Source organism: Chenopodium album, chromosome 19 (genome assembly GCF_948465745.1).
Source record: "Chenopodium album chromosome 19, dcCheAlbu1.1, whole genome shotgun sequence".
Taxonomy (NCBI): domain Eukaryota; kingdom Viridiplantae; phylum Streptophyta; class Magnoliopsida; order Caryophyllales; family Amaranthaceae; genus Chenopodium; species Chenopodium album.
This window is the reverse complement of record NC_137852.1, coordinates 11,036,479-11,062,635: the sequence shown is the minus strand read 5'-3', so window position 1 is coordinate 11,062,635 and position 26,157 is coordinate 11,036,479. Positions and strand designations below refer to the sequence as shown.

Below are 26,157 nucleotides of genomic sequence, written 5' to 3'. Positions count from 1 at the left end.
AAGAACACATGCATGCTCTCCGTCGCATTTTGAGGTATCTCCAAGGCACCCTATCTCTCGGTTTGCACCTTTATGCTTCCTCCATTTCCGGCCTCATATCCTACACTGATGCTGATTGGGGGGGCTGCCCCGATACTCGTCGCTCCACCTCTGGCTATTGCGTGTTCCTCGGTGATAACTTGGTCTCATGGTCTGCCAAACGGCAGCATACTATCTCCAAATCAAGCGCCGAAGCTGAGTATCGCGGTGTCGCGAATGTAGTTGCCGAATCTTGTTGGCTACGCAACCTTCTTCTCGAACTTCATTGCCCCATAAAGAAAGCCACGGTTGTGTATTGTGACAATGTTAGTGCCGTTTATCTCTCCGGCAATCCGGTTCAACATCAACGAACCAAGCATATTGAAATGGACATCCACTTTGTCCGTGAGAAAGTTGCTCTTGGTCAAGTTCGTGTCCTTCATGTTCCCTCTCGTTATCAAATAGCGGACATCTTCACCAAGGGTCTTCCTCAACTCCTCTTCGATGACTTCCGCAATAGTCTTAGCGTACACAAGCCTCCCGCTTCGACTACGGGGGTGTATTAGACTATGTATATATTTGTATATTTACTAGGTTCACTCCCCTTAACCATTGTATTTATGAGGTTCACACTCCTTATTTCTAGCTTAGTGTTTTGTAATCTCTCTATTTAAACACTTTCCAATAATGAGAAGCTCAAGGGATTATTTCTTAATAGTAAAAGGGGTTCTTCTTAAGATTCTAGCTTCAGCTGCTACGGGGCATATGATGAATGAGGGTTATACCATGGATGGGTTGCAAATCAAACTTCGAGAAAATCTTGCTGGGAAAAAATTCTTACTTGTTTTGGATGACGTGTGGACTGAAAGTCATGATTGTTGGCATAATTTGACACAATTTTTGATGGGAGGTCAGAAGGGAAGTTGGATTGTGGTAACTACACGTTCTCGGGAGACAGCGCGGATTAATGGAGATGGTTTAGTGCACGATCTGAAAGGCTTGTCAAAGGAAAATTCAAGGTGTTTATTTAGAAAAGTAGCATTTGGATCACATCTCTCAGACCTCCCCGAAGACTTGGTCAAAATTGGTGAAGATATTGTAGAGGAATGTGCTAACGTACCTCTTGCCATTAGAGTGGTGGGAAGTCTTCTCTATGGCCAAGATAAACAAAAGTGGCTCTTAATTCAGAAAATGGGATTAGCAAAAGTTAAAGAAGGCCAAAATAGCATCATGTCTATTTTGAAGCTTAGTTACCATAAGCTTGAATCGCCGTTAAAGAGTTGCTTTAGCTACTGTGCAATTTTCCCCAAAGATTGTAGGATGAAGAAGGATACATTAATAAGGCTTTGGATGGCGCATGGCTACATCCCATTGGATGATCATCAGAGTCTAGAAGATCTTGGTGAGGAATATTTCTCAATCTTGTTGCGGAGATGTTTCTTCCAAGATGTGGAGAAAGACGAAGATGGTAATATTAGGTCATGTAAGTTACATGATTTAATGCATGATCTTGCTCAACAAGTTGTGGGAAAGGAGATTTGCAGAGTGGAAAGCATAAATGGGGATGTGGACGAAAATGTGCGCCATCTCTCTCTTATTAGACTAGCAAATAATATCACTTTTACTTTTAATAAGAGTCACTTACGTTCATTTCTTCAAGCTAATGATAAGTTGTATACTGCTGAAGAATTGACGATGGATCATCTTTGTGTGGGTGCATTAGTAGATAATTGGAAGCATTTAAGGGCATTGGACTTGCATTTGTCAAGAATCAAGAGTTTGCCGGGCTCAATAGGTGATCTGATACACTTGAGGTATCTAGACCTCTCATGGATTAAAGGTATAAAAGTTCTCCCAATATCTATAACAAAACTATATAATCTCCAAACTTTAAACTTATCAAGGTGTTGGAGATTGAAAGAATTGCCAAAAGATTTGAGCAAATTGGTTAAGTTGAGGGTCTTGGATTTAGGTGGTTGTTTTATGCTGAGGTATATGCCAAGGGGCATGCGTAAGTTGAGTTGCCTTCACACTCTTAATATGTTTGTGTTGGGAGACATGAGTTCAAGTAAGAACAGCTTACTTGAAGGGCTGGAAGATCTAAAAGCTCTTAGTAACCTGAAAGGTACTCTTGTGATCATGGTTCAATATATGAAGACAGGTTATTATGAAATAAATAGTGGAAAGGAAGGTGGGTGCCTGGTGAACAAGGAACATCTAAAAGAAGTGTGCATTACTTTCTACTGCAACGAAAGAAAGGAGTATGAAGAAGCAGTGATGGAAGAGTTGCAGCCACATTCTAATCTCAAGAAATTTCGTGTAAGTGGATATGAAGGTGTGAGAATGCCAAGTTGGGCAAGGGACAATTATAACTTGGCAACCTTTTTTCCTAATCTTGTTCATATAGGTTTTTGTGATTGTCGGAAATTGCAGCATTTGGGACAATTACGGCTTCCTCAATAAAAAATATTAGATTTGCATTGTTGTCCAAACCTAACAGCTATATTGGAGTGTCCTGCATTGGAAGTGCTAAAATTAAAGTCATTCAATGAAAGATTGAAAATAATAGCAACATCAGGGGGAGAGGCCTCATCTGATGAAATTGGTCTCAATTTAAGGGGAGTTAAAGTAGACAATGTGGCATGGCTTAATTCACTGCCCATCAACTCTTTTCATGATCCTGCAGCACTTTGGATATATAGGGACAACAAGGTGGAAAGTTTGGGAGAAGCTATGGAGGCGCTTCGTAGCTGCTCGGCTTCCCTGAAAAAGTTGACAATTAGAGGTTGCGACAAATTGAAGAGTGTAGTACGTGGAGGTTTAGAGCATCTCCCTGCCTTGGAGGAGTTAGAAATTAGTGGATGCTATAATTTGAATGAATCAGAAAAAGTACAGAGAGTATCCTTTTGTCAATCCCTTCGCACATTGGAATTGAAATATCTTAGAGAGATGGTAGAAGTGCCGAATTGGATATAGTACTTGTCTGCCCTCCAAACCCTTGATATTGAAGCTTGCAAAAAAGTGGAATCAATGCCGAAATGGATGTCCAAACTCACCTCTCTTAGAGAACTTACAGTCGGGTATTGTTCAGCACGGCTAGAAGAAAGATGCCAAGAATCAACCGGAGAGGACTGGCCCCACATTCAACACATTCCTTCCATTGAATTCACGCACTGTGATTATTAGCTCCTCTGGTTTGATAATTTTCAGGTGAACTATTCTCTTGTTAAATTAGTGTAACCATTCAAATTATTAGTGTATTTCTAGACTTAAAGATTGCATTGTTGTGTTAGTTTGTAAATGAAAAAGAATTACTAATTCCTGTTTTCTGTTTTCTGTAAAATTCACAATCCTTTTTGCACACCACCTATTCGATGAAATGACTTCTCATACTACAAATCTCAGCTATTATAGTAATCGTTTTTCTTTCTCCTACGAAATCACAAATCTATGATGAAATGGGTTCTTGAGATGGATTAATTATATAGCCTTGTGACCTAAATGAGCTACTACTAATTAAACTAACAGCATTGTCACCAGTTTAAGTGATGTTCTTATTATAATATTTGAGAGTGACTGTACTTGAGAATCTTGTTTTTAATTTTTATGTATTGATGCTCAGGTTTTTCTCATGAAGGAAATGGTGTCCAGGAAATGGTTTTTCTCAGGTTTTTAAAATTTCTATTTTGATGAGAAGCACATTGCACACATAATTTACTCATACTATTGGCAGTGAGAGGTAAGCAACATTCCCTCCAAGTCTTAGAGATTTGGGCTCTTATGAGGTTTCTTGTGTAAATAGTGTATTTGTATTCTTAATTGTGTTGCTCTGCTAGTTTGTGATGGCAAAGAATCACTTGTCTTTGATTCCTATGATTCTCACTTATTTGACTAATATATGAAATCTTTTGCTACTAACCAACCAACCTCACTTATCATTCAAGACGTTTTATTAATCCCATGATGAAACGACTTCTTATGATGGGCTAATTTTACTGTCTGGTGACTTAAATAAGCTGCTGCTAATAAACCCACAGGAGAAGTGATCTTCTATTGTTTTATATCTATATGTTCATAAATTATAATGGCACTTTGAAGAGAGTTGCAAATTACCGATTCATGTACTTTTGGGCTTATATCTCAATCAAAGGACCCTGCCTCAGCAGTTTTGACCTACTCGGCTGCTCGTACATGTTTCTTCAAGGCGCAGTTGCTGCTTTTCTCCCACCAAAATCTTATACTATTGTTTTATGACACTATTCAAAGTTCATTGCATTTCTTTTTGATTAAATTGAAATTATAGAACTATGTTAGCTAAGTTTCTCTCATGTACTTTTATGTCATTCTGAAACTATTTGAGATGCTGGTGAATTTGCTTTGTTACTGTTCATAGTAATGTTGCTATTCTAGTAATTTGCTTCAAGGGTACGACTAACTCAAATGTTTATTTACTTCTTGGTACTTACCTGACCACCAGGTTGGCTGGTTCTGTATCACTTGTTGAATATTGCATATAAATCAACATTGTTAGTGATGCTCTTATGTTTTTTGTTCTTTTAATTTTGTTCTTTTATAAGTATTGTTATTGTTATCGTTATTGTTAATGTTATTGTTATTGTATCATTATCATTATTTTTGTACTTGGGAGTGAGTTGAAAATAATCTTCGTTTTTAATTTTTATAGATTGAGGCTCTCGTTCACACATCACGCATGGGGCTGAATGTTTGGGCCCAGTACATGTCCTAAGCCCAATGTACCCGAAATGACAAAAATACCCCTCCAATTCAGCCCATTATTAATCATAACAAAGTATGAGTTTACCCCTAATCTGTCTACTCAAGTACAAGACTGCTACCTGAAAAGTAAATCTAAATAGCTCATCATTCATTAATGGAGAGAACTTTTTCCTAATTCTCTCTCTAAGTACTCTCTTTACTCTCTCTCTCTCTCTCTCTCTCTCTCTCTCTCTCTCTCTCTCTCTCTCTCTCTCTCTCTCTCTCTCTGAAGTACATTCGCTGACTTAAACATCGGAGGAGCTTTCCCGGGTCACACCCCGGGGCAGCTAACCTTCCTTGTTTTGAACACCGAGCTCTCGGACCTCTAGGCGCAGCCCTCAGACTTACTCTGGTTAAGCGGAGCTCAAAGGATACCCAGGCATCCGGACAATAACATTATGACATGTTGATATACCTTGTAATATACCCTAACACGCTTAGAAGATAGTTAAGATAATTTTTTCCATAAAAAAAAATGGTTAAGATAAATTACAGTAATTTTTTTTTTTTTTGAAGGAAGATAATTTACAGTACTCGTAATTTATTTAATCATTTATTTTACACAATTTGAAGGTAAATCGCTCAAAACCAAATTTTCCTATATTTTTGTGCCATTCTTTTTTCTATTTTTCCCATAGTATTTCAATTTACTATCTTTCTTGCGGAGAGTGAAAATTAGAACAATGGAATACGATGAAGGTACTGCCATTGTTGAATTTGGTGATCATCATCAAAAACAACTTCCAGACGATCTAATTCGCCACCATATTCTTCCAAAACTCCCCATCAAATCCTTAATACAATTCAAACTTGTTTCCAAACCATGGTATTCTACTATCTCTTCTCATCAATTTGCTCTTTTTTACTCTAAATTATCTCCTCCTTTTCACCCTTCTTCCCCAATTCAATTCTTGTTCATTCAAAATCGGAAAAATTATTACATTTTTTCTCATGATGATGATGTTGAAGTAGATGAGATTGATATTAACAATAACAAGAATTTTGTGAAATTAGGGTTTGATTTTGATGAAGAGCTTGATTTGATTGGTTCTTGTAATGGATTAGTATGTTTAGCTTCTTGTTCTGGTAAATTCTTTGTTTTATGGAACCCTGTTATTGGCAAATTTAGAAAATATTTTGATGATGAACTTGAAGGTTATTTATCTACTCCTTTTCGGGTTTTGTGGGGATTTGGGTATGTTCCTATTGTTGATGATTATAAGGTTATTAGGATTATTGAATTGGGTGCTACCCTAGAGATTAGGGTTCATGTTTTCTCATTGAAATCCAACAAGTGGACAAGAATTGTTGATGAACTCTATCAAGATATCTTTTCATTGAGGAGTCTTGTAACTGATGGGGTTTCTGGATCGTTACCCTATTCATTCCACTCGATGCAAGGAGTTCTGGTTAATGAGACTCTATATTGGATTGTGTCTAAGGTTAATGATTGGGGTAAACAAGTAGTTTCATTTGATTTAGTTTGTGAGGAGTTTCGCATTGTTTTGAACATGAGTTTTGATTCCAATTCTATGTGTGAAGATAGATTTTTATGTGTGATGGGAGGGTGCTTGTCTAAGTTTGGGGTTAATTTGCGGAATGATGTTTCTGTAATACGTATGCTCAAGTATCCTGGGATGATAGAAACTATTTGTCTCTCCAGCAACTTTAATTTAAAGTTCTGTGAAAACATTGTTGGATTCACAAGGACTGGCAAGTTTTTCTTTGTGCTGAGAAATTCAACATTTGGACTTGTAGACCCAAACTCAAAACCAGTTAAGTACACGCGACTTGCAAGATTTGTTAGCCTTGGAGGTTCTCGTATTGCTAGTTATGTTCCAAGCCTAACATTACCTTACACCACGAATGAGTTGTAAGGTACGTGTCCTTGCTTTGTTTGCTACTTGATATGCTGTGTCTTTGTTTGCTATAAAGCTAATTGCTGTTGTTTTGGACCCTTTTGGTGATTATATACAATTCTAATGCTGTAGCATTTCTTCAAGCTCTAAGAATGGCTTTCAAAAGAATTTTTGTAAAGGCAATGCATTATGATAAGAAAAAAGTGGAAACTTTCAGCTTCTGTTTAGTGGTTCTTTATATAAGATGCACCTGTACTCCATGTAGAGCGGATTGTTTGTGCCTGAGTTTTGAGTTAAACTCTATTGCATTTACTAACTATGATGCTTAGTAGCTCAATTATGATGCATCTGATGTAATGTCATACAATTGGAATTTTTTCATATAGTATAATATTGATATGAAGTAGGGTGACTGTAAAATTATACAGAGTACTTTGTACTTAAATGGGATGATTGTAGAAATAGGAAGAGGGGAAGGAAGGAGGGTGAGCGAGTTGCTGAGTGAGCGGTTCATTTTCTGTTGGTGAAAGAACAATGAAATAGTTCGGCTAAGAGATGCTAGGGATTGGATTGGGTTGATCCATTCTTTTGTTCTCTAATAAACAAATTAATTACTCCCTCCGTCCCTAAATTAAAAACCTCTTTCTCTTTATTATGTGAGTAATAAATGCTCGAAAGAGGTTTTGTATTAAGGGACGGAGGGAGCAATGTTTATTGCACTCCTGTTTCTTTCCCTCGTCTTTTCCATTCTTCATATATGAGATAAATTTTCTTCTTCATCTCCTCCCTTTTCACTCTTTTTCCACTCCCTCCCCCTTACATTAATATTTATTTAAGCTAACACTGATAATGAGCCAGGATTTGAACTTGTTTTTATTCGGCTTTACCTATTCTCCTTGCCATTAATAGAAGAAAAGCGAAATAAACTATCTTGCGAATCTAAGTCTAACTCTTAAGAAACTGAAGTTGGAAGACTAAATTTCTACATTATATCAGAAAAATAATGGAGATGTTTTAGATAAATTCATTGATTTTTTTTTTTTGGTTAACTGTAATTACAAATAACGATTACATATTTTTACAGGAAATCATCTCACATCTCAAGGTGAATCATCTTGAATCAATCTTCTACCGACATTGGACATCCTGAAAACGATTAAGATTGTAACTATATACTGTTAATAATATATCATGGATGGCATGGACTAAAGCAGGTTATTGTACTCCAAAGGCATTATTCATGGAATACATTTATGTTGGTGATAATATTGACTACACGATCATCATTCAGTATTCACTAAAGGTTCGAACATGGAACGACATTTTGCTGCAACAGACTTTCCATGGAGGAGGCCGGAGTGAAAGATAATGTAGTCTCACAGGAAGATGAAGACTAGACTTAGGCATACAGATTGATCTTTATAATTTCGTAACTAGCATGAGTTTTTTTGCAGATGATGTTAAACTGGTAACATTTCAGAGAAATTTGATACTCGTAGTTTTTTTTTATCTCAACAAAGGCATACAGATTTACAAATTGATCTTTATTCTTTTTGTGCTTTGGCTTGTACGGTTTCTTTTGCACATTTTTTTTTTTAAGAAACGTTAAGCGGACATTTTATTATAAATCAGAATCCGCTAAAATTACAAGACTTTGCGAGGTAGATCCATATAGACAAACTCCGAACAACAATGATTATCTCATCTTGCCACAAGGTGGGCTACAAGCCTACAAGTGTTACTTATCCTCTATTCATGTGAAAAAATTAAAGCACTGAATGACCAATAAAAAGTCCCTACCCTATAAGTTTATAAAACTATTTATTTTATTTTATTTAATTGATATGAAACCAAAGCAACTTTATTTTATTTATTTATTTTTTGACAGGAACTTTATTTTATTTAATTGCTATGTAACTAGAGCAGTACAATTGGAACTGCTATTTGAGTTTAATAATTTTTATTAAGCTTATTGAATACCCTCAATTTGAGGGTAATTGTACTCAATAATAATTTTTATGAGTTTGATTGTTTATCTTCTAATAGATACTTTTTAATTTGTAATAAGTTTAATTGTATTTTAGTGTATTTTCTAATGGATGCAAACTCAAACTACGGGATCAAAGTACGTAGTATTTTGATGGATTGCACGTTCTTTTTTTCTTTTTTTTTTTTCATAATGGTAAGAGGAGGAGTATGAGGAGTCGAACTCATGTCACACCCGGGGAATTTCGTGTTTATTTAATTAACAAGTACTGTATTACATATTTACATATGATATGTCATTTGCTAAACGTTTTGTATACTCCCAAAAAAAAAGCATACAATCGCAAAAATTTCCTTGAGTGAGAGCTGTTCCACCACCAGTTGTTCCGACTTCACCACCACTGCAACTGAGGTTTACAGAAATGGAGGATGAAGATTCTGCCATGGCTGAACAATTTCTCAAGCTTCCACAAGATCTTATTTTCTACCACATTCTCACTAAGTTGCCCATTAAAACCCTAATGCAGTTCAAACTATTTCCAAATTATGGTATTCTACTCTCTCTTCTCCCCAATTTGCGCTTGCTTTCGTTCAATCATCTCCATCTTTTCACCCTTCTTCCCCAATTCAATACTTGTTCATGAAAAATGGGGATAATTATTATCTTTATTCTCATGATGATGCTGTTGAAGATGAATTTAGTACTAACAGCAACAATAATATAGCGAAATTAGGGTTTGGTTTTGGTGTTGATTCTGATGAAAACCTGGTTTTGATTGGCACATGTAATGGACTAGTATGTTTAGCTTCTGAATCTGGTAGTTTCTTCATTTTGTGGAATCCTATTATTGGCAAATTTAGAAAATATTCAGACCATGATTTTGTAATTGATTGGTCTAACCCTAATCGGGTTTCGTGGGGATTTGGGTATGTTTCTAATGTTGATGATTATAAGGTTATTAGGGTTACTGAATTGGGTGCTACTCTAGAGATTAGGGTGCATGTTTTCTCAATGAAATCCAATAAGTGGACAAGAATTGCTGATCAACTTTATCAAGATATCTTTTCATTGCAAAGTATTTCAAATGAAAGATTTGAATTCTGTAGTAATGGAATTTCTCGTTGGTTTCCTTATTCATTCCACTTGACGCGAGGAGTTTTGGTTGATGAAACTCTGTATTGGATCGCGGCTAAGATTAATAGTCACAATGTGCAAATTGTTTCCTTTGATTTAGTTTATGAGGTGTTTCACAACTATATGGACTTGAATTTGGATCCCGATCATAATGTTGAAGATTATTGTTTGTGTGTCATGGGAGGGTGTTTGTCTAAGTATGTGGATTATATGGGTGGTAATGGCGCTGCAATACATATATTTAAGTGGCCCGGGATGGTAGAAACTATTCTACTCGACAGAGACAGATCACAAGACATCGACATTATTGCATTGAGTGGGTTCACTAGGACTGGCAAGTTTTTCATTTTGGTGGGAAGTGCTACACTTGGACTTGTTGACCCAAGCTCAAATCCAGTGAAGTACATCCAACTTGCAACACTTGATGGGCCGGGGAACTCTTGGATTGCTAGTTATGTTCCAAGCCTAACTTTACCTTACACCACCGACCAGTCCTCAGGTATGTGTCCATACTTTGTTTGCTCTGTACAATTTCTATGAATCTGAATGCTGTTGTTTTGATAATTATATGCAATGCTAATTCTGTTGCGTTTGAAGATTTTTATGCTTTAAATCACTGGATTGTAGAACAAAAAAGTGGCAAACTTGCAGCTTCTGTTGATGGTGTATACATTTCTATAAGTTTATTGGGTTATAGTGGTTATTATAATATGCCTGTGTTTGAGAACTGTCATACAATTTAAACTTATTTGCATATGTAGAAGAAGGGTGACTGTTAAATTATACGAAGTATTGTACTATGTATTTGTATGACAGAATTTCACAAAGAAGAAAAGGGAAGAGAAAGTCATTGAGTTCCGAGTTGCCTCTTCTTATGATTGTTTGTCTTCAGCTTTATCTATTTTTCTTGCCATCAAGAGCAAAAAAAAAAAAAAAAATATCGTATGTCAATGTAAGCTCAATTCTTAAGACAACTGAAATTGTAAATTCAAATTAACAGTAATTTTGGCCTAGTTCATATTGAAAAATTGATTTTTGTTTTATTTCTGAAAATAGGACTGGAAATGTTTTTTTTTTTTTTTTTTTTCAACTTCAAATTTCTTGTAAAACTTCTTTTTTACCATTTCTATGCCTGCATACTAATAAATTACAATGAGCCATGTTTTAACCGGATATCATCTAACCTCTAGGTGAACTATCATGTATAAATTTTCTATCAAAAGTGATTATTTACTAATTTCTGTATCAAGCGACTCCCTATGTCAATTATTGCAGGGATCAGCTGCAGCAGCAACCTAACATAAGCCTGATATATGAATATTGAAGGAGCTACATTGTAGCAGACATTTTGGCCAAGGAGGCAAAATGCAATCTGGATTCCATGTATCAATCATTTAATTTGAGTAGCCCTCCCCCGGTCTGTAGTAAAGCTTTTGCTAGTGACTGAAAACTCTATGCCAATTTCTGAGAGTGCACCTGGATTATCTATACCAGGAAACTCTGCTACTTCTCTGTACTATTACTAAACTAAGTTAATGTGGTCCTTCGGTTTTTGTAAAAAATTTTGGTTGTATCAAGCAACAGCATCTTGCTGCAACATACTTTCATACAGTCAGAAGGGGAAATAATCTTATTTACTCCGATATATGATAGAATGGTTTTGATGCACCCTCACCAAAGGCATACAGTTTGATCCTTGTGTGTGCTGTAGCTTGTACTGATTCTTCTGCAATTTATCATCCCTTTGAGCAGATTATTTTTATTTTTTATTCTTATGCTTCAATTCCTCCGGTTCTGTCTGTCATACAATATTTGTTTTAGTTTAGCTATCTTCATTCTTCAGCAAAACCAATGTTGGACATTAGAGGTTGATCCTCCATGGATTACTGCGAAATCATTTGATGTACTAACAGTAGCCACGAAGAGCTTCCATTAGCCAGAATTTCTAGAATTAAAATTATCTGCATTGGAGTTATAGAAGTTGAAGTTGTCACTAGCATTAGCAGCTCTCTATATGCCAGAGTGAGCTATTGAGCAACTCGATCAGAGGCTAAACAGAAAATGTTGGTTTATTTTGGGTGATAACTTTACCGGCTGTATTAAAATTTAGGAGGAAAATGACATGTTTGAAGAACTCCTGGCTGCTGAAACTCCATTTACTAAAATCTACTCCATGTATAGGTGCAAAAAGGAATGGATGAAAGTGAAAAGCGTGATAAACAAGAAGGAACATGTCTAGTTGAACCTAGCTTGTTGGGCTAGTGATAATCTCAAGCAAAGTTCGAATATCCGGCTAAACTGACTATCTCCTAAGATATGAGGTTTAAAAATCCTAAAAGAGACATACTTCCTCCGTTCTGTTAATATTGCAACAAGGAGGAAATTACGCATCCCAAAGCACTTTTTATATGCTATATATCAATAATTGTGTAAGTGTAAAAATTATAAAAAGTTGATATCGTGAAAGTATTTTATGAGACGAATCCAACAAGATCCCACATGACTATATTTTGATTAACGTATAAATCAATATTATATGGTCAAACAAGAGTGATGAATAGTGCAAAAAGTCCATTGTTGCAATATTAATAGAACGGAGGAAGTATATAAGTGAACTTGATATCATATACTAGTACAATTATAGCGTATCAAATTTGATTTTGAATCCATACCAACTTATAAACCCAACGCACCCTAAGAAGCTGAACAAGTGAGAGGGTATGATGTATTGATATACCCATATAACCCTTTTGTTCTTAAGTACTTGTAACGGTTTAATTTTAGCTCTTTTAATTGTATAATTTTAGGAAAATTCATAAATTACCACCTAAAAAGGAACCTATTTTGAAATTACCATCCGTTAAAAATTTTAATTTAAATTACCTTCTTTTAAACTAAAAAATTATTCAGATTACCACCTTTTTAGAAAATCCGGTGGAATTTCCGTTTGAGGGCCCCCACTTATTAACTTCCCTCCTTTTTTTTCCCTTCCCCTCGACCTAACCCTCTCACGAACGTATTAAACTCAGAAAAAAAAACTTTCCTCATCAATTACTTCAATTAATTTCTCAAACATAATCAATCTTTTCCCCCTTTCTTCCTTCCCCTCGACCTAACCAACTTATTCTCCTCCATTTTTGCAGGACATAATCCAAAAACAAAAAGGGAACTAGCTTACAACTTGATCCAACAATCAACCATTCAAAAATCCATTGACAAGAACAACACTACCAACATGTTTGAACTCAAACATGAAAAACAACTCATAATAAACAATTAATCAACAAAATTGGACACCATCAACTGGAATCAACTCAAATTTAAAAGAAATGCCCAATTCAATTGCCCCAAGAACCCTAATTATACGATCGATTCAATTGCCCCAAGAACCCTAATTATACGATCGATTCAATTGCCCCAAGAACCCTAATTGTAAAAAAACACCCAATTCAATTGCCCCAAGAACCCTAATTCCTAAGTGTAACCATTTACCCCAATTATTGTTGGTGAAAAACCCTAGATTAAGAACAAGTGGATTCATACCTTGCACTGTGAGGATAAATTATTCAAGCAATAACATGCGAAATTTGAGAAAATTTGGTTGAAATTGGGGAACAAATTGTGAATTGAAGTTCGAAACTTTATAAACAAAAAAAAAAAAAAAAAAAAAAAAAAAAAAAAAAAAAATCAGGGAGGGAGACAGTAAAAAGAGTCAAAGTAGTCGTTATTAGCCGCTGGGTGGGGCCCTCCAACGGAAATTCCACCGGATTTTCTAAAAATGCGGTAACCTAAATATTTTTTTATTTAAGGGGTTGTAATTTAAAATAAAATTTTTAACGGGTGTTAATTTCAAAACAGTTTTTCTTTTTGGGTGGTAATTTACAAATTTTCCTAAATTCTATTAAAATATTTAGTTACTCCATATTCAATATTTTTTCCGTTTATTATACTTATAACAATTTGACTTTTATACTATTCACTTGATTCACTTTCACTAAAAATGTAGTTTTATGAAATTTAATTAGATTTATCTCGATATGAAATATTGTATCGCGTTAAAAGAGAACTGTTACAAGTCTAAAATAAAAAAAAGGAAATTTTGTGTAGAACTACCCTAAAGATAGGGTCATTTGTAAAAAACTACCCATTTTTTTTAAAATTTGTTTAGAACTACTCACAAGTTTGAAAATGTTTGGGTAGCACTACCCATGAACATTTTCCGTCCAATTAAGACGTTATCGGAGCCCACTTTTTTCACTTTTGCCACCCAATTAACTCTCCGAATTTGTTTAAAGGTTTTAATTCACCTTAATTAATCTAATTAGGGTTTTAATTAGATTTCATTTTAGGGTTCATGAGTTTAAAATTATTTGGGGATTTTGATTTCTAAGGTTTAGGGGTTTAATTGAATTGGGGTTTTTGCTTATTTTAACATTAATTGGCCATTGTAATTGATAAAAGCGAAAAATTGGGCCAATATATCATTTTAATTGGACGGAAAACGTTAGTGGGTAGTGCTACCCAAACGTTTCCAAACTTGCGGGTAGTTTTAAACAAATAATAAAAAAAAAATGAGTAGTTGTTCCCAAATGACCCTGTCTTTAGGGTAGTTTTACACAAAATTTCCATAAAAAAACTACTTCGTAATATTCACTTTGCTTTTGTCATCCTAGAATCTTTAAACCACCCGACATTTGGCATTTGGCAACAACAAATACGCAGTACATCAGAGAACATCCTCCTCCTCCTCCTTGTTGTTGTGCTCAAATTTTCACCTCTCAAAGTCTCAATTTGAGGGAGAAGATGGCGATGAGCATGACTACTGGAGGGACTTCTCAAGGATACCACAATGTTTTCGTTTATGGTAGTCTTTTGGCTGATGAAGTCGTTCAAGTCTTACTCAATCGTGTTCCTTCTTCCACTCCTGCTACACTCCCTGATTAGTCAGTTTCTCTCTCTTCCCCTTTAATTAATTATCGATTATTCTTAATTGCATGTTTTATGCTTTCAATTGTATTCTTATTTATGGTTTAATTGCATGTTTTGATGATTTGATCTTATGGGTTTACTCGTTTTTCCATTTTGTGATATGGGTATTTGCTTAATTTTATTTTTGTGGCCTCTAATTGAATGTCTCTTGATGGGTTTGTCATTAAAGATTGTAAATTGACTCCTAATTATTACAAGTATGTAAGATTGCTGAATTGAATATGTTAAATTTGTGATCAACTGGAAATTGAATTAAAGAAATGTCATTTCATTTGTTATTATAGTATGTTGATTGATTTCTTGTTTTTTGGGCCCTTTGTTGGTAAATGACTAAATGTTGACATACCCTTTGTGCAGCCAGCGGTTTAGTATCAAAGGTCGAGTTTATCCAGCAATTCTGCCTGTTGAGAACAAGAAAGTGCTTGGCAGGGTATGCCTTTTTTTTTTTTTTCTTTTCTTTTTTTTTTTTTTTTCAAGGTGTCCATCCTATATTCGGGTGTAATTTGCATTACATATGTAATTATTCCTGGTAATGATGTTGCTACAGGTTTTGAAGGGCGTCACGAATCTAGAGTTGGATATTCTGGATATATTTGAGGATATTGAGTATGTTAGAGATTCAGTAGAAGTCACTCTTGTGGTAAATTCTTGATTCTTCTACTTTTAATATGAATCTTGGGTTTTGAAATGCTTATGATGGTACGTCTAGATTTTTTTGATGGGTGTATGATGGAAACCAGGATTTAGTTTCTGTTGTTGATACACCATCTAGTTTATGAGAGAATATTAGATGAATGTTTGTTTGTAGGACAACTTGGAGAAGCTTCAGACATACGCATATGTGTGGAATAATAAAAACGATCCAGACGTGTATGGAGATTGGGATTTTGAGGTAACCTCCCCCCACCCCCCTTTCACGTCTGCTATTTATTTATCTATTACTCCGTAGTTATAATTTACCCTTTCTGTTATTCATAAGGCTCAATTCTACATTTTCAATTTTTCTTTCAGTCAATGAATATGTATGCATGTCTGTATATGTGTGTGTGTGTGTGGGTGGGTGCGAGCTGTGTTGTACCGGCATGTCTGTATATAGTGAAATATATTCCTGTGGGTCAGGACTCTGGAGTTTATGGCTTATCTGTATTGTGTCATCTGATACTTCGTATAATTTGTAGAACTCTTAAAAAGTGACCCTTACAGGAATCTAAGCAATTTGATCTACTTCAAAGCAACAGAATCTTAATAACTTCACTTGTCACATATGCTGATGCATATTTAGATGTAGTGCAATCTGGTCTGCAATTTTGTTCTCTGGTTTGGTAAAATATACCGCTGTTTTGTTCTGCTTTGATGTCTTCCTGGCTTCAATATAGGCATATGCAAATGAGTTATTTAAATGCAATTGGGTGTTGTAAGTTAAAACAGAACAACTTATGCCTCATCCTCTGGCATGGAGAATTGCTTTCCGTAATATTACTGTTGGTTACAAGTAGTTTGATCTTGAAACATCCACTGGTTATAGTATCCAATGAACTTGTTGGCAATTCGTGTAGATCCATGCTCTATTGCTCATATACGCTGCTGCAGCAAGTTTAGATGTATACTATGTATAAATTGGATTGTTTCATCCATCCTTACATGAAAATGAACCATGCTGTTGTGCTGGTAATTATTTATTTACATCATTGCTTTTTCCTAACCTTAGGATTTGGGTGTTTGATGTATATGTTCCTTTTCTTGGAGTCTAATAGGCAGTCCTTTCTTGCTTAGCTGTTTTAGCAAGGGTTCTTCTCACTATTTCTTGTTCCTTCTGGCAAAGATTGGGGGTTGTTTTGGGAGGAGGCGGGGGGGGGGGGGGGGGGGGGAATGCAAGGGCAACATCCTGACCATTTCACTCTCAGAAACAACTCCCGGCCCAAAATCATTTCCCTACTCCTTGTCTCCTTCCATAATAAGCATCGAACCACTATGGCTGTACCTTTATCCTACCACTATAACTGTGTTTACAGCTTAGCAGTTCACTTTTCAATGGTCAGTAATATACTGCTAATAAGGTTTGTTTGGGTTGCCTTGGTCAATTCACCAATTGTATTGGATGATTGGAATCATTGGACAGTGAATTACTGAATACATCTTGAAACATATAGTAGCAAAATCCATGTTACAACTGGTTGCAACAATTATTGCCATAGTGGCACTGGCATAGCAAGATAAACTTGTCTTATATTTTGTATTCCATGAATGCAACAGCCTAGTATATATATATATATATATATATATATATATATATATATATATATATATATATATATATATATATATATATACACACACACACACATATACGTCCTTATCGTGGATTATTCTGTGTGTAATTAGAAAGAGTTGTTAGTATTGACTTGTGGCCAATGTGCAAGTGCTTAAGGTTAACTGACGTACTATTTTAAGAACTAACCCTATCCATACATTCTCGAAATCTGTAACTATTAAAGCCTCTCTATAAAGGATAACTTACAAATGTCTCATTGTTGGTGCTCGAGAGAGAGAGAGTCTGATTTATTTGATCAACATAGCCTATCTTATTCTTTGGTTTTATATCAGAATATTACGTGTATGGTGAAGATCCTTGGGTTGGAAGGTCTTGGGAGCTGAGTAGATAGGTAATTGACGACTTGACCTGCTTTAGAAATTAAAACATTTACCTTTGTTTGATATCAAGAAAACATAAACCGTTAGCTCTGATGTAGGAGGTCCAAGATCTTGTTTGGTTTAACATCCAACATCTGAAACACTAAGATGCCATCTTAGTCTGTCTATTTGTCTTCTAGACTTATGGTGTAACCAGCACAATATACTTCATACGTGGAGTTCCCCTGCGAACTATGCAGAATTCTCAATAGATGTATGCTTATCTTGGTATGCTGTTATATGGAGTTATCTTAAATTAAAGTGCACTTCCTCCCCTTTGCTTAAAGATGGAGTCATTGACTGTGTTATTTTCTCATCTTACATGTTCTTTTAAAAAGTTTAGGATGTTGCTAAATTTCTCTCTCCTTGAACATTTCTAGAAATGGAAAACTGCTCATATGAAGGATTTTATCGAGATGACTAAGGAATTCGTGGAAGAACTTGAGCTTCCTGAAGCAAAGTCAAGAGTGGAGACATATAATTCCTTTTACCAATCCGGTGATGGCGGCAAGTCATCCATGGCCTGATCTGCCATTGGTTCAAGTGTGTGTTCTGCTTCACAGCTTTGACATCTTCTCTTAGTATTGCAACTCTGTACAGTAATTATCTTCGGGGGGGGGGGGGGGGGGGGGGGGGGGGGGAATGCAAGGGCAACATCCTGACCATTTCACTCTCAGAAACAACTCCCGGCCCAAAATCATTTCCCTACTCCTTGTCTCCTTCCATAATAAGCATCGAACCACTATGGCTGTACCTTTATCCTACCACTATAACTGTGTTTACAGCTTAGCAGTTCACTTTTCAATGGTCAGTAATATACTGCTAATAAGGTTTGTTTGGGTTGCCTTGGTCAATTCACCAATTGTATTGGATGATTGGAATCATTGGACAGTGAATTACTGAATACATCTTGAAACATATAGTAGCAAAATCCATGTTACAACTGGTTGCAACAATTATTGCCATAGTGGCACTGGCATAGCAAGATAAACTTGTCTTATATTTTGTATTCCATGAATGCAACAGCCTAGTATATATATATATATATATATATATATATATATATATATATATATATATATATATATACACACACACACACACATATACGTCCTTATCGTGGATTATTCTGTGTGTAATTAGAAAGAGTTGTTAGTATTGACTTGTGGCCAATGTGCAAGTGCTTAAGGTTAACTGACGTACTATTTTAAGAACTAACCCTATCCATACATTCTCGAAATCTGTAACTATTAAAGCCTCTCTATAAAGGATAACTTACAAATGTCTCATTGTTGGTGCTCGAGAGAGAGAGAGTCTGATTTATTTGATCAACATAGCCTATCTTATTCTTTGGTTTTATATCAGAATATTACGTGTATGGTGAAGATCCTTGGGTTGGAAGGTCTTGGGAGCTGAGTAGATAGGTAATTGACGACTTGACCTGCTTTAGAAATTAAAACATTTACCTTTGTTTGATATCAAGAAAACATAAACCGTTAGCTCTGATGTAGGAGGTCCAAGATCTTGTTTGGTTTAACATCCAACATCTGAAACACTAAGATGCCATCTTAGTCTGTCTATTTGTCTTCTAGACTTATGGTGTAACCAGCACAATATACTTCATACGTGGAGTTCCCCTGCGAACTATGCAGAATTCTCAATAGATGTATGCTTATCTTGGTATGCTGTTATATGGAGTTATCTTAAATTAAAGTGCACTTCCTCCCCTTTGCTTAAAGATGGAGTCATTGACTGTGTTATTTTCTCATCTTACATGTTCTTTTAAAAAGTTTAGGATGTTGCTAAATTTCTCTCTCCTTGAACATTTCTAGAAATGGAAAACTGCTCATATGAAGGATTTTATCGAGATGACTAAGGAATTCGTGGAAGAACTTGAGCTTCCTGAAGCAAAGTCAAGAGTGGAGACATATAATTCCTTTTACCAATCCGGTGATGGCGGCAAGTCATCCATGGCCTGATCTGCCATTGGTTCAAGTGTGTGTTCTGCTTCACAGCTTTGACATCTTCTCTTAGTATTGCAACTCTGTACAGTAATTATCTTCATGATCCTCTTGTACTGCCATCAGCTCTCCAGTTCTTGTCATTTATCGTCAGAATGCCATCACAGAATGGTAGAGCTATGGTTTCTAATTGAACATGAAACTGCTGGAACTTATTCAATGGTGTAACAGTTACTTGCAATTGATGGAATTTGGTTAATTCTAGCAAATGAGCTCCTGATCATATATATTGAATTATAGCAATGCCATACTTGTGCTCTCACAGACCGCAGATATTCCTTATTATTGTTGGCCAGTGTTGACCCAAATTTGGACTACAGTTTGGCACGAGTTGGTTAAGGTTGCCGACGAAGTGGCTACATATCAGAACCACCATCGCCACCCACCTTTACGATAGGCCATTCTATCTAATAGAGCTTCTAAGCTGGCTATATTTTGCAGTTGCTATTTTATTACCATGCTTCCTTTATTCTGTCTTGACTTATGTCAGACAATACAGGCAATTTTAACAGTATCTGCTTCATAAGATCATTATCAAGGCTAATCCTTGATGCTATTCAAGTGTTAACAAAAGCAAATGCTAGTAGTTGCAATTTTTGTTATCAATAATTTGCTTTTACTTATAAATGTCTACCTTCTCCTACCTTGATTTATCTTTATCCAGGAACTAATAAAGCTTAGTTAGGCTATAAAAATGGGCTCCTTGATTTATCTTTATACTAGGGATTCCAGTGCGCGCGACGCGCGCGGTATAACTAATTATCGATGTTCTTTATGTCCTTTGCCAATTTGGGTAATATTTTATCAAAACTATTTGCATATAGACGATAAATGTGTTGGATGTTATGTAGTTGTGCAATGTTCTAAATTTTAGCGGTGCAATGTTCTAAACATTAGTTGAGCTACTTTAATTTAGTGATTAAATGGTAAAATATATTGAGTTTGTGTAGAAATATGAATTCTAAATAGGAAAATCAAAACAAAAAGAAATATAGAGAGTTAAAGATGATTAAACATAACTTCTCACTTTTGAAATCAATTTAGGGAATTCATCAAGAGACAATTATAAGGCTTTTTAAATCAAATACGGGCAAATATGTAAAAGAACATTTTTAGGGATATAAATGTCCATCCACTATTTATAAGAGTTTTCTTAAACTTTTTGTAAGGTAAGGAAGTGTCGTGTTTTAATGCGTTTTGATCTGTTGCTTTTTTTTTTTTTTTTTTATCCATGATCTGTTGCTTCCTATTGAAAGGTTTATAAGAGGAAAAATGTATAAAATATGGAGAAATCAGGAATTCAGTTTTTAAAAATTGAGGGAAAAAGGGACAATGTAATTGCTAGTTTGGTCCAAATTTTTTTCGGGGTTGCAACCATGCAAATGAGCTACAAGGATAATACGAATGGAGATGTGGAAATTTGAACCTCTAACCTAGCTATCATTATCGTCATATTAATTTTTTAAAAATACTTTCTGTAATTAAATTGTTGCCAAATTGTTTTTTGTATTATCAAATTATCAACATAGCATTCATAACTATATATATATATTTTTTTTTTCAAATTAGCCACAAAACCATTAACCTACTATTCAATGCGGAAATCTCTTGAAAAACTATTACAAAAAAAAAAAAAAAAATCTCTTGAAAAACCATGATATGTTTCAATTCGTGAATACACACATATCCTTGTATGTGTCTAGAGATATAAGTCAATATCTTGTATCTAAAGCTATGAAAATAATTTGAGCTATGATATGTGAAGTGTGACACCAATTGTATTAATTAGACACTAGTTCTTCAAGCAACCAAATCAGGAATAAACTAAAAGGGTGAGTCTATTGCTAAATTGATGCACTTTTTATGGAAAATTACTTGGAATTTGTTATGCATGCATCTTTTCCATGAAAAATGCATCAATTTAGCAATAGACTCACCCTTTTAGTTTTATTCCTGATTTGGCCGTTTGAAGAATTAGTGTCTCATAATAATTAGTCAAGCATGCATAAGAACTTCCAAGTAATATTCTTTTTATTACTTTATAGAATTTTTTTTCAAAATATTATAGGTCTAATATAACTTTATTATTTACGACATAATCTAATCTTTTTTTTTTATTTTTTTTATTTATAAATACTACATAATCTGATTTAAATTTATTTAAACTCATACAGACAAATTAAATAAAACTATGGCGTTAAAATATGGTCAACTAAACGTAGTCTTTTCTATTCTTAACTAGGAAGTTGAGTGCGGATTTTTCTTACCTTAGCTTATAAAACCGTAGAAGACATACATGCATGATTTCCATGACACCACCAACTATATGTTATATATATGTGGTTTGTTCTCTCAAGAAATAGAAAAAAACGGTTCATATAAAATTATAGAAATGAGGGTTTGTTACAAAAGAAGTTGTATTTCTGGTGTTATCACATTTTTTATGCTGTGTTTTACGGCCAAGGCATGGAACTCATCAATACAAGTAGACATGGAAGTGGAAGTGCCTTGTATTTTCGTATTTGGGGATTCATTGGTTGATAATGGTAACAACAATAATATTTTCACTTTTGTGAAATCTAATTTTTGGCCTTATGGTATCGATTTCCCTCTAGGGCCTACCGGTCGATTTACCAATGGTCGAACTTTTGTTGATGTTATGGGTAAGTGGAATGAACTCTCTTGATCTGCATGTACTTTGTAATTTTATTTTAAAACAGCGAGTTGGATTCTCTATAATTTTATTTTAAAACGTTTTATGAGCATCAAATTAGATGTGCATGATGAAAAAATGGCCTAAAAAGAATGTTGTATTGTTTTCATGACAAATAAGTACTTTTATTTCATACGTTTGATTTTTTTTTATTTTTTTTATTTAAATTTTATATAAATAACATTTTGTAACTAACTATGTATGTATTTATGTTACAGCTGAAATTCTAGGATTTGTGGATTACATTCCTCCATTTTCAGGATCATCAAGTTATGTTGGTGACTTCCTTAAGGGAGCTAATTTTGCATCAGGAGCAGCTGGAATTAGAGATGAGACTGGCAATTATCTGGTACTAATTTTTCGATTGTGTTTGCAAATTACATCTTTATTAATATTTTTTTTGCAAGCTATTTTCAATAAAAAAAAATAATAAATTAAATGAATCCAGTACAAATCATGGATATGTAGCTAGTCCCTGTTGGATTTAACTAAACTTTAATTTGGCTAAGCAAGCACAAAAGTTAGATTAAATAAGTCTATTACTCTAAGCAACAAATTGAACAGTATTATTTTATTTGAAACCATAACCGTACATATATTTAGGTAAAAAAGAAAAAGTTGTTTAGAAATATTGATATTACTCCGTAGTACTATATATTTGGAATTTTTTGTGAATTGGACCATGTAGGTGTAAGGAGTGATAAAAGTGAAAATAATATTTAAGAAAATTTATTAAAAACCATCTTATAAAGACAAATTTTGTTAAAAGTATCTTATAAATTTTTTATCAAAGCACACCTGTATTAATTATTTATTATTAAAATTTTTTATTTATTATTATTTTTTTAAAGTCCCACTGATTCTAACCTTTGACTGCATTTCCTGGTGTTGACTTATACGTGCAACAGTGCAAGCCACGTGACCTGGCCTACTTGTTTTTTAAATAGCAATCACGTGACCTACTTAGCTCCCCGGCCTCCCCCCCCCCCCCCACACACACACACACAAACGAAAAGTAGAAGATTTAAAAAAAATCGGAGGGAGTAACTAATTATGAAGTAGCATATACTACATGCATGGTTCATGTTATATAAGTTTAATTACAAATGACAAAGGTTTTTTGGTTACACATGCAGGGAGTAAATGTACCGATGAATGAACAAATAAGGAACTTCGAAAGGGTGATTGAACAAATAAGGGATCATTTTAGAAGAGATGAGAAAGCCGTACAAGATTACCTAAGCAAATGTATCATTTATTCTGGAATGGGAAACAATGACTACCTCAACAATTACTTATTGCCTTGGCAATATCCTACTTCTGCTCTTTTAACACCTCCTCAGTTTGCTAGATCCCTCCTTCAAGATTACGAGCGTCAACTTACGGTTTGTCTAATTTCTACTATCCAATAACTATATATCACTTGATACGTCGAAAACATGTTTGTACATGTAGTAGTAGTAGTAACTAGTAAGTACTCCTAAGGTTGGATTTTTTGACCTAGCTCGAGACAATCAAACAGGTCCGACCTAAGAGAATATATATGACCGATCCTAGGGTTGGATTTTTTTATCTAAGCCTAACTCAACCATGATCATCTAGTCTAAGATACGGTATGATAAAAGCTGGGTTGATTTTAATATTCTATCTGTCTCAATTTACTTGCTCCATAAGCATTTGTATAAGTTTTGATACAAATAAACTAATAATGAGTCACTGCAAATAGGAAAATAGTGCAGGTAAATTAATTTGGGTCAATGAAAGCTTCGAGTAGTAAGAATAAACTAAAAGTATCTGAAATAAGGTGAAAACAACAAAGTCTGATCTTATTCCATCAACATATATATATGACGTTGCATAAATACTAACCTAGTTTTTTGCATTCACTATGCATGTAACTTGTTTTGCTCAACATATATTAATCAATTGAAATCATGCAGGCTTTGTATAATCTTGGAGTTAGAAAGATGGTATTACCAGGAATTGGGAAAATGGGGTGCATTCCTATTAATAGATTGAAGGATAACGTGACTGGGGAAAGACCTTGTAATGAAGATCAGAACAATCTTGTCAACCTCTTCAATATTGGCCTTCGGAACCTGGTTGATACATTTAACAATGGTCGTTTGCCTGGAGCCAAATTTATCTACTTGGATTTTTATGGAGAATGCACCGATTTCGAATCCAACAGACAATTTTACGGTATGTATTCTTTTCCTTATGCATTCAACTTCAATCCTTACGGTTTTTTTGGTCCAGTATTTGCGAGTCCAAGTGGGAATTACTTTTTATTATTAAAATTTATTTTCTCTCATATTCATTACTTTTCAATAAAATATTAACCTCACTATTTTTCTTGTACAGATTTGTAATTCTCCAATTACTCCACTTACCTCTTATTTTATTTAAGTCAATTAAATAACAATTATATGTCGATCAAAGTGTAACACTTATTAAAACACAGAGAGAGTACACATCACTAGAACACTAGATCAATTCGTTGTGTATGTTTTATTTTCAGGGTTTGAGGTAATAGATGTAGGATGTTGTGGAGCAGGGAATAATTCGAATGGCGGCGAGATTACATGCCTTCCATTCCAGACTCCTTGTGCAGATCGCAAGAAGTACTTGTATTGGGATGCCTTTCATCCATCTGAATTAGTTCACATTATACTTGCTAAGAAGGCTTACAACGACGATTCACATTCGTATGCATACCCTATTGACATAAAGCAGCTAGCAATGCTCTAAATTACAAGGTTTTGTATATGTATGTAGGATACATTATTTTGTACACCTAAGATAACAATTCAAGGATAGAAGATAATTTATGCTTAACAGCTTAAATTACAGCTTGCTATCATGGTAATTATTTTAAGGCTAGGATACAATATTGGTACCCTTGATCTTAGCTAACTTGCAACTAACAAATCAATCAGTTTGGCTCATGTCATGGGATGTGACAAAGTTTTATACTGACTGTCACTGGTCTACTGGAGTTCTTAAAAATACTCACAAACTATAATTAACAAAGTTTTTGAGGCCAAAGTTTGAAAACTATACATTGTCCGAATATTATCATGTATACGAGGACAAAAAAAATACAAAATTTTATTATATAAGAACTTTTTTAATTCGTCTCAGTGGTTTTCTTAAAATTAGAATTAGCTAATATGTAATTAAAGATAAGAAATTCATGGTTCATAATATGCTGTGATAAGATAGCATGATTTCCATAAACTATTGTATTGTATTTTATCATTGGACAAGCAATATAATGCAACAAATTATAATTAAAAAGGGGCAATCATTAATATTATAGGGAAAACATAAACAATCCTAAAATATCCTTTTGCAATCTATTTTTAGTAAAACAATCAAATTAAAACTAAATCTATAGAAAAACAAAGAAAACTAATTGATTACTACATACCTCTATTTCTTAAAGCACTAAATTCGGGTAACATAAAAGAACTTTAAGAAACAGAGGGAGTACATACAATACAATACGTACGTAATATTAAACTTCAATTAAAACTCCATGTGATGAACGAGGTTAACAACATTAGTAGCAAGCTCGTTAAGTGGTTGCAAAATCTCTTCAACTCTTTTAACCACAATCATCCCACCTTTCGATTTTTGAAGATGATTCGCGCAATCATCAATAGCATTAAGCACAGATTTTACGTTGCTTTCCATGTTTAGCCTCTTCGACTCTTTAACATCCTTAGAGCCACCACCCAAGTGATTAGTTTCCTCCAATGCACTATACAGCCCAATGACTGAATTAGCAATATCAGTATGACAGTTTTCGAGGGACTCGACTTCATGAGTCCATCTTCGGGGTAGTAGATCAGCGTAGTGTTGGATGTCGTTTGAGGCGGATTGAACCTCAGTTACGGTGGCCATGATGGCGAGATGTGTAGCCTTTTTGGTGTTGCCGTTGATGCGGTCTGTGTTGGGGAGGAG

General features: G+C 34.7%; 5 protein-coding genes across 5 annotated transcripts; all 5 read left to right on the top strand.

Annotated features, from left to right (window-relative positions):
* The first annotated feature begins 705 nt into the window (after positions 1 to 705).
* On the top strand, positions 706 to 2,994 carry LOC145594012 (putative disease resistance protein RGA1). The gene is made up of 2 exons (XM_081650360.1): positions 706 to 2,425; positions 2,519 to 2,994. Exons 1-2 carry the CDS (start codon positions 706 to 708, stop codon positions 2,992 to 2,994), a joined length of 2,196 nt encoding a protein of 731 aa, XP_081506486.1.
* Positions 2,995 to 5,469: 2,475 nt separating this feature from the next.
* LOC145595557 (F-box/kelch-repeat protein At3g23880-like) lies at positions 5,470 to 8,292 on the top strand. Its single transcript, XM_081651969.1, has 2 exons — positions 5,470 to 6,672; positions 7,738 to 8,292. The coding sequence occupies exon 1, from the start codon at positions 5,478 to 5,480 to the stop codon at positions 6,669 to 6,671; it is 1,194 nt and encodes a 397-aa protein (XP_081508095.1). The 5' UTR covers positions 5,470 to 5,477; the 3' UTR covers position 6,672; positions 7,738 to 8,292.
* Positions 8,293 to 8,970: 678 nt separating this feature from the next.
* Positions 8,971 to 11,435, top strand: LOC145595276 (F-box/kelch-repeat protein At3g23880-like). The gene is made up of 2 exons (XM_081651661.1): positions 8,971 to 10,273; positions 11,050 to 11,435. The coding sequence occupies exons 1-2, from the start codon at positions 9,280 to 9,282 to the stop codon at positions 11,076 to 11,078; spliced, it is 1,023 nt and encodes a 340-aa protein (XP_081507787.1). The 5' UTR covers positions 8,971 to 9,279; the 3' UTR covers positions 11,079 to 11,435.
* A 3,015-nt stretch (positions 11,436 to 14,450) lies between these two features.
* LOC145594637 (AIG2-like protein D) lies at positions 14,451 to 19,684 on the top strand. Its single transcript, XM_081650964.1, has 6 exons — positions 14,451 to 14,717; positions 15,121 to 15,193; positions 15,311 to 15,403; positions 15,572 to 15,655; positions 17,835 to 17,997; positions 19,287 to 19,684. The coding sequence occupies exons 1-5, from the start codon at positions 14,578 to 14,580 to the stop codon at positions 17,979 to 17,981; spliced, it is 537 nt and encodes a 178-aa protein (XP_081507090.1). The 5' UTR covers positions 14,451 to 14,577; the 3' UTR covers positions 17,982 to 17,997; positions 19,287 to 19,684.
* A 2,183-nt stretch (positions 19,685 to 21,867) lies between these two features.
* LOC145594011 (GDSL esterase/lipase At1g33811-like) lies at positions 21,868 to 24,939 on the top strand. Its single transcript, XM_081650359.1, has 5 exons — positions 21,868 to 22,138; positions 22,407 to 22,537; positions 23,325 to 23,573; positions 24,129 to 24,390; positions 24,710 to 24,939. Exons 1-5 carry the CDS (start codon positions 21,868 to 21,870, stop codon positions 24,937 to 24,939), a joined length of 1,143 nt encoding a protein of 380 aa, XP_081506485.1.
* Positions 24,940 to 26,157: the final 1,218 nt, after the last annotated feature.